Here is a 9,008-nt window from a genome sequence, read left to right as displayed (position 1 = left end):
GAAGATGGTATTTCTTTTCGCTTTCTCCATGAAGAGTTTACACTTACATGGAAAGGCTTGAGTACACTTCTTGGCTTTCGCTTTTTCCTATAAGATCGTTCTCCAGAAAAGAATTTCTGGGTTCGAGAAAAATAGGTTTTGGGAAGATATTTCTGGTGCTCCAATTTGCAAGAAACCTAGAACGAATGATATCCATAATCCTACACTTAGGCTCATGTATAAATGACTTTGTTTCCTAGAGGTGATCTAAGACCCATTTGGGGAGATGAATTGATTATCATGTTTGCCATGGTTAGAAGAATCAAAATTGCTCCTGTGAAATATATGATAAGGCAATGGTTAGAAAGTATAAAGTTCTCTGCTCCTGTTGAATGCACTTCTCTGATTACTCAGATAGCAAAAGGGCTAGGGGTCGTTGTCGACGTTTGATGTCGCAATTCTGGTATTTGCATAGTATGGGGATCATCGGTGCTAGGGTATACGCGAGACTAAGGTAAAAGAGATGGAGACAAGGATTTTTATATAGGTTCGGGCCCCTGAATTGTTAGGTAATAACCCTACATCCTGTTGGCCGAAGCCGGTATTGCTCTTATTCATGATAATCACACTAGTACAATGTTTGGGGTAGCCTATCTAACTGTTGTCGACATGGCGGTCTGACGATCTGACTCGTAGTCGATAACAGGGTAGCCTTCCTCCTCGAATCCGTGCCCGGCGAGATCAGAGATAGCGCTATCGTTTCTCCTGATAGTATCTGGAGACATCGTAGGGTACTAGCCATGCTTATCCCTGAAGTCGATATCCGGCGGCGTGTCTTGGCGTATGTAGGCTTCTATGTTGTGGCTTCTATGTCGATTGTGTTGGGTGTTGATCCTCCCATGGTGGGTGTGTGTCTCCTCTCCTTCTAGGGGGGCTTGTATTTATACCCATAGGTGTTCCCTTGTCCAAGTAGAACTAGGGAAACCAATATGGATACAATCCGAGTAGTCCTTGCCGTTTCCATGTAGAGCTCTGGTTGTCTTTCCTTATCCGAAACTCCCTCCATATCCGGAATCAGTTCCCGTATAAGACATGGTGTGTGGTGGGTCCTGCCAAGATTTAGTCAACTACTATTAGGTATGTGGTATCCATAACCCTGACAGTCGTTAGCAACCAAATTGCTTTTATCTCAGCCGCTCGTCTGCGTATTGATGAGGCTTATCTAGTGCAAGGGCATATTCTGAAACATGGAGCAGAGTGATCTTTGATATACTTTTTCCCCGGTTGTACAAATGAAATCCCGTTGCCAAATGCGGGGTATCATTTGTACAACTGCCATGAACTAACCATTCCCCTGAATCTCGTGGATGTGGAACACACAGGGAGACACGCAACATGTCAAGAAACGAACGAGAAAGTTCATCATCCTCGACACCCGTACAGATGTATGAGGCAGGTTGGGCACCAACTGAGGATGCACCCGGATAGACCCAAGCTCCATGCCATAGCATCGGAGTCTCGACTTGGGCAAGTACCAGTGAGGACCGGTGGCATGCGCCTCATGATATCCAATGCGGGGACAATCAACCTCCCAGATCAAGTGGTGTGCCTCCATTTCCAAGTGAATGGCGCTCGACTTCCTCTCGCTGGGACTTGGGTGAAATCACTAGGAGAATGGACACCCTTGATATGCAGACGGGGGAGATACAGTACAACCACATGGAACACATAGCTCAAACGCAAAGAATGGCAACAATCTGCTGATGCTCAGTTCACCAACATCAACAACATGATGCAGCAACAACACGATGACCTTCAGGCGTACTTTCGTTTTCAGGGGTTCAATCCTTATCAAGGACCCTGAGTGAAAGCCAAGCTTGGGGGGGAAGACATCGCCCCCCCCCCCAATTGAGGTAACTTGTATCACATTGCATATTTCCCTTTCCAATTGCATATTTGCTTTCCAATTGCTTCTTATAAAATGAAAACAACATAAAACTTTGCAAAATATAAAAATACCAAAAAGATAGGATAGGTTTGAGTCATGCTAGGTAAGTCAAGCTAGTTCTCTTTGTTGAAATGATGAATAGTTTCTCTGTTTTATATCTCGGATATATGGGTTCTTGGTAAATACTCTCTCAAAGGTTAAATATAAGTAGCCAACAATTATCTGGGAACCTGAGATAAATGGGCTGCACTTGCTGATCTAAGTATAGGTTGTTGCGAGATATGAGATAGTAAATAAGAGTTGCTATGATCCTGATACTAGTTTGACTTGAATTCTAGATGTTTTGTTTTTTCAAAATGATAAAATTGAAAGTTCCTCATTTGATATAAATTCCTACCAGAGCCGAGAATGTGCTATCATGATTAAACCATAACATTTTGGTTGCTTGTTATTCCATTGAACTTTGTCAAACTCTTGTGACTTGTGTAGATACTTTTCATACTCTATGATCAAGATCATACACACATATGTATGCACATGCTAAACTCCTACATCAACATGATATCCAATACGGAGGGAGTATGTGATTACATCAACATCTTATCGTATGTACAGACGTAATTGAATCCTATCTTTTCAGGGTGCCTCCACATGGTATCTCCTCCCTTTTTTTCACTGGAGATCGATCTTATCGTGGCTGCCACCCTCAAATCACTGAATTCACCGTCCACACTGTATCGATCGTCTTCAAAATTTATGGTGGCCGGTGTGTTGATATTGAAAATTGAAAGCTAATCAATCTAAACTTACTCATTACAATGTATGATGAGACGGATGATGGAATCGTTTAATTCACCTGTCGCTGCGCATAGATATTTTACCAGTGACAAAAAGAATAAACATGGGTCAACTCGACAGGCAAGAGCATGCCGTCGTACATAGGTTCTATTTGGCAGAATATCCAGATCCTGCTCCACGTTAGATCTAGAGTTTGTAAGCGAAAGTACATGGCTTAACCATCTAATTTTATCCTAGAATACAAAAAAAAAATTGACTAGTTTAAACTCCCTGTATGTCCATTGCTCTAGCTATGGATACCCAGTTCCAACAATTCAATACTACAAAAATATCATTTTTTACATGTGGCTAAAATAGTAAAATCATTTTCCTAGGTAGCTAAAAAATATTTCGATATGCACTTTGAGTGAAGTGCCCGTAAGCAACGGCATGTGGAAATGTTAAACTTTTATGCACAGGTAAACAAGCGCATCTGAAAATGCATTTACAGAAGTTGGGTGATCTAATAAGACCGTATGTGTAAATGAATTTTGACCATTCCGAATCTTTTAGGTGCAAAAACACATAAAATAAGATTTAATATTTTAGTTGATATCTAATATGTACACGGTTGCACCTCAAGATAACCACATGGGAAAATGAATATTAACATTTTTGAATCTTTTTGACCGGTGAAAAATAAACTAGCTGAAAAGAATATGCAAACCTGATCGATGTATATACGATTCAAATCCAATCTCTTTGTCCCGTCATAGCGTCGTTACTATGCCAACTCCAAAACGCTTCTTCACTAGGTAAATCGGGGATGGTGTTATTAATTTTAACTTTACCTCTCCAAACCTTTACAATAAAGTACCTATGTATTTAGAATGGTGATTTTCAATGAAAATTAAATGTGATCAAGTATAAAGTTGTAGACAGACAAATTAAGTCACCAGGCCCTTTATTCATATCTCAAAGCCCTTTAGGACAGTAGGCATGTAGAAACAACAAGTACAAGCACATATATAAAACGAGAAGCACACGCATATATATACAGCGAGGGCGATCCATACATCTATCAGTGATGGTTGAGATCTGATAAATAATGGGCCCTAGCTTTATTTGTTTTATGAAACATATATATATATATATATATATATATATATATATATATATATTTATCTGGGTCGGCGAGAGCAAGGTACGTGTCTGAGGCCCACCGTCTTGATATATCAGTGTTTATTTTCCGGAATCACGTATGCGCCCACGGCGTTAAGCCCAATTCCAGAAGTAAGGGCAAAGAAGCCAACGATGGCAGAGTTATGCACTGGTATCCTGAACTCCTTCCCAACATTTTTATCTCCGAAAGGGTACGTGATCCCGTAATTAGTGCTGATGTTTAGAGACTTGATATTCCCATCAGCAGTGCCGGAGATCTCGATCACGCGTTCATTGCCCTTAATATTGACCTAATGAAGTAATGATAAGAGAGAAAAAATTATCATATACATATATACTTTCGGTGTATCAAATATATATCCATTGTACATACCTGGTTAGGGGTGACCTCGTCAGTGATTTCACAACCCCATGGACCGACCTTGTGATCCTTGCCATCGGCGTCAAAGTAGGTGAAGGATATAGCACGGACTCTTCTTGCATTGCCACCATCGTTCTGGGTGACATAAACAGTGATGCTAGCAAGTCTCTTGGGTGGTGCCTCGGTGATTTCCCTTAATGTGTCTACAGTACCACCGAACGTACCAACGGCAGCCACGGTATTCTGCATGTACGCATTTACTTACATATGGGCATATGGGTAAATTAATGTGTATATATATATATATATATATGTGTGTGTGTCCCCGTTATATTAACTACGTACTACTCCATCCGATTCAATTTGTTTATCGTTCTAGCTAGCAAATTTCACATGAAATTAGAAGGTATGAGAAATTACATTTCTACCCTTGCTAATTACATCTTAATCATGCTTCCTAAAGTAAGAATTTAAATTCTTTGTAAAGACCAGCACTCCCTCTATCCCACAGGATAAGAGAACCACCACTAACACATTAACTGATGAATAATTTTTTCACCTCCTCGGTTAGATCATTTACTCAATGCATATGAGTAATATGATTGGTGGGTTCGATAGTAGAGGATTTAAAACAAAACGAATTTAAAGGAGGAAGGGATGCTAGTTAATATATACAAGCATAGGCGCCTTGCATTATGAGAAATTATGATTGTGTCTTATATTTTGAGATTAAGTGAGTAGTACTAGTATAGCTACATCAGTTATGAAGGAAAAGACACCTTTAAAAAGCTTTGGAATACGAGAACAATAAATATTTTCAAAGAAAAAAAACAATATTAAATTAATGCCTGAACAATAAGTAAATTGGAGCTGAGGGGTAAAATTAGCAATGGCATTTATCGATCTAGAGTACACATATGTTTATATGCCAATGTACTTGTGAATAGAAATTAGCATAAAGTGCCTACCATTGATGGAAGATTGTTATGAATTGGTGAATTGCCTGCTATTGATGGATGCTTCGCTGCTGCCTCTCAATGTTGTTGGCTATGAAAATGGTTGCACCCCTATTTATAGTCTTTTAGAGCTAGTTCGCATGATACATAGGTCCTCCGGGCAGCCTTGTTAATTTGTCCGTATACAACGTTAGTATTATACTCCCTCCGTTTTTTAATAGATAACACCGTTGACTTTTTCTCACATATTTGACCATTCGTTTTATTTAAAAATTTTATGCAAATGTATAAGATATAAATCACACTTAAAATATTATGAGTGATAAAACAACTCATAATAAAATAAATTATAATTACGTAAATATTTTGAATAAGACGAATGGTCAAACATGTGAGAAAAAGTCAACGGTGTCATCTATTAAAAAATAGAGGTGGTATCTTAGTACTCCCTCCAACAAAAAATGTTAGACATAGTTTATAGGCCACAAGATTTAAAATGGATATACCTCCGAAAAATTGTATACATCATGGTCCAGGACAATTGTATAGTATGAACACTAGTGACCCATATATACATGGCTTGTGGTGTGTTGGCGTCGAGATTTCAATTGGACATACCTCTGGATAATTGTTTACGTCATGGTCAGAAATGTTGGTCCTACATATAATTGTATAGTATGTACACCCATGTGACCCCACCAATATATCGTTGATATGGGCCTTATGGTTTGAAATACATCAATTCTACAGCTCGAGGAAAATTAGATGTTAGGGTCATCAATGTTCATATCACACGCGCACTATACAATTATCCTAACATCTAACAGCAGTCCGTGAAAAAAGTATATCAGATTTTAGAGTTACCAGTGTGTCTGATATGAACACCGGTGACCATAACAACTACTCCCTTCGTTTTAGGCTATAACACGTTTTAATATTGGTTAAACTCAAACTGCTTTAAATTTGATTAGGTTTATAGATAAATATAGTAATATTTATAATACCAAATTAGTTTCATTAAATCGATAATTGGATATATTTTATAATAAATTTATCTAGGGTTAAGAATGTTATTATTTTTTACTATAAACTTAGTCAAACTTAAAATAGTTTAACATCTTATAATCTTTAACATCTTATAATCTGAAACCTAAAGAGAGAGTAGTTTTATTTTCCTAGAGCTGTAGAGTTCCTGTGTTTCAAGCCATAAAGCCAACAAAGCGTGAGCTGTACACACGGCGGGGTCACTTGTGTTCACACCATACAATTATGTAGGACAGAAAAAACAGACCAAGACGTATATAATCATCCACATGTATGTCCAATTTAAATCTCTACGCCGATAAACCAATAGGCATCACTACTAAAGAGCCTTCCATCTGTGACAACCTGTAATATATCTCAAATTAGCAGGCCGTCATAGGAAAATCATCTCAATCGAGCCGAAAAAACATCCGATTGAGATATGGTTATACAGACATGGTAGATGCGTATAAAACTCAGACCCGTCACGGATGAGGGCCGTAGTTTAGGCTCAATTGAGATAACATTCCATATCTCAATCGGGCCTCAAGTTGGCGCCCAGCATGTATAACTGTCACGCCCAGAAATTCCCGAATAGAATTCCAAGCAGAATGTGCATTAAAATCCCCGTCCAGGACCGGCCGGGGTACACAAACGACAATGTTGACATTCAGATCCACGTCTTACAAATATCATAAAAGTCTTATATAAATACAGCGGAAAAATGAAAGATAACTGGAGCTAAGCCTTGACTTGATCTGCAGCAGAACACCACTCCACAGGCATCCTCGACGGCACGGACAAAGCCTACTCCTCGGAGAAACCACCATCTGACACATACTTGTACTCTGGTGTTGGGGAAAATAGAGCAAGACTGAGTACTACCCACTGTACTCAGCAAGTCATACCGGAATAGGGGTATGATGCAGGGAATTATCAAGGGGAGCTAGAGTGGTTCATTTGCATAAAGCGAGCATTTATAAACAGAAAATGAAAGAAGTAAACAGTTGTACTAATTAATCAATATTAATCATCCACTGTCCAACGCTATCCCACGTTGCAACAGGCCCAACCATCCACCTAAACTATCCAATTTCATTAGACTACACTAGGGTGAAACTAATCACGGTGAATCTGGTTGACCGCCCATAACCGCGGGCACGACTATTCGAATAGTTTTACTCTGATCAGATGTGTACAACTGTACCCACAAGACACAGCCCCACGACACGTTATTGTGCGCCGACATGCCACCACGACATACCGGAAAGAGGCCATGACAGGACCCTTCGCGTAACCCCCTCTAACCAAGCACACCACACCTCAGGTTTCACCCCCACTCCTCGCAAGGCAGCGGGCAGTCCCCTCTCGTGCCTAAGTGAATCCGGAAGCGACAGAGGCCGCCGCAGGGCCGGCCCCGCTCCATCACGCCCACTCTTGCCTGGATGCGTCAGCTAGAGGAAAGCTACACTACAAGCCTAGCCGTTGCCTACGCTGGCTTGTGGTAAGTACGATGAATTCTTCCAGGGTTTCCCGCGAACCGGTCCTTAATTGCCATGGGTGCGACTAGCAAAACCATGCACCCACAGCCCACCATGTGATTCATTTTAGTTAATCAACACCAAAGCGGTGGTACTAATCCAACATTACCATTAGAACCTACAGTCTAAACATTAATAGGATCTCCCTCATTGTGTGCTAGTTGAACTAAACATGGCTAAGCAATCCCTAGTCCAATCTCTAGTGATTTTATATCCCAAGCTAACAAAGGAACATGGTACGAAATAGCATGGCTGTAACGATAGGTAAACATCCCATTGTAACATTATAAAACAATGTAGTATTTGAAGAAAAACAATAGAGCATTTGCAATATAGGATCAACATGTTCAAGTGACAGGCATGACTTGCCATGCTCTGCTGCTGGAGGAACCTCGGCGACTATCTCAAAGTACACCGGAGCGTCGGAAGAACCGGAATCTAAGCGACATACAAGGCAAACAATGCAAGCAGGCTATAAGACTACTGAAACAGAGAACAAAACCATTTTTAATGGATTCTACACATTTTTCTTGATTTACTGAGACTTGAATGGGCTTAAACGGAGCACGGATGAATTAGTTATGAATTTTAGAAGATTCACTGTGTTTATTACTATAACAAAAAGTCCTTAAATCATTTATTGCGCAATAAATCCCAGGGCTGACGTCATCAGGGGGGCGTCGGCGCCGACAGGCGGGACCCGCATGTCGGTGGTGCACGGGGTGATCGGTCTACCGTGGACCGGGACCACGCGGGTGGTCCACCGCCGGTCCACAGGATCGATGGCCCGGATCGGCCCGGGGCCGATCGGACGGTGCGGCGGCGGCCTGGCTCGGCTCAGCTTGGCACAAACCCGGCCGGCCAGCCATGGCAAGGGCGGCGGCGCGCGCGCGCGTTGCCGGCAACAGCAACCGGCGGCGGGAGACGGCGGCGCAAAGGCGGCGGCGCACGACCGGGGCAGCGGCTCGACCCGGCGCGGCTAGGAGGGAGAGGGAGGGGAATAGAGGAGGAGGGATGCCTCACCGAGAGTGGCCGGCGTGGAGGAGGACGACGGCGAACGGCGACGGCGAGCCACGGGAGGACAACGGCGGCGGGCGGACGAGCTCCGGGAGGCCCTAAGAGAGGAAAAGAGAGAGATTAGAGGGAGGGAGATGAACCACGGCGATCGGAAACCATGGCCGAAGGCGGCGGTGGAGGTGGTGCTCACCGGAGTGCGAGGGGATGCGGGCTCCGGCGACGGA

At 42.0% G+C, this 9,008-nt stretch overlaps 1 protein-coding gene across 1 annotated transcript; it reads right to left on the bottom strand.

Annotated features, from left to right (window-relative positions):
• Positions 1-3,641: 3,641 nt before the first annotated feature.
• On the bottom strand, positions 3,642-5,328 carry LOC127781667 (salt stress-induced protein-like). Its single transcript, XM_052308674.1, has 3 exons — positions 5,216-5,328; positions 4,260-4,490; positions 3,642-4,176 (listed from the first exon to the last, which is right to left on the bottom strand). The coding sequence occupies exons 1-3, from the start codon at positions 5,216-5,218 to the stop codon at positions 3,940-3,942; spliced, it is 471 nt and encodes a 156-aa protein (XP_052164634.1). The 5' UTR covers positions 5,219-5,328; the 3' UTR covers positions 3,642-3,939.
• Between the last annotated feature and the right edge of the window lie 3,680 nt (positions 5,329-9,008).

Source organism: Oryza glaberrima, chromosome 8 (assembly GCF_000147395.1).
Source record: "Oryza glaberrima chromosome 8, OglaRS2, whole genome shotgun sequence".
Lineage (NCBI taxonomy): Eukaryota > Viridiplantae > Streptophyta > Magnoliopsida > Poales > Poaceae > Oryza > Oryza glaberrima.
This window is presented reverse-complemented; position numbering and strand designations above follow the sequence as displayed.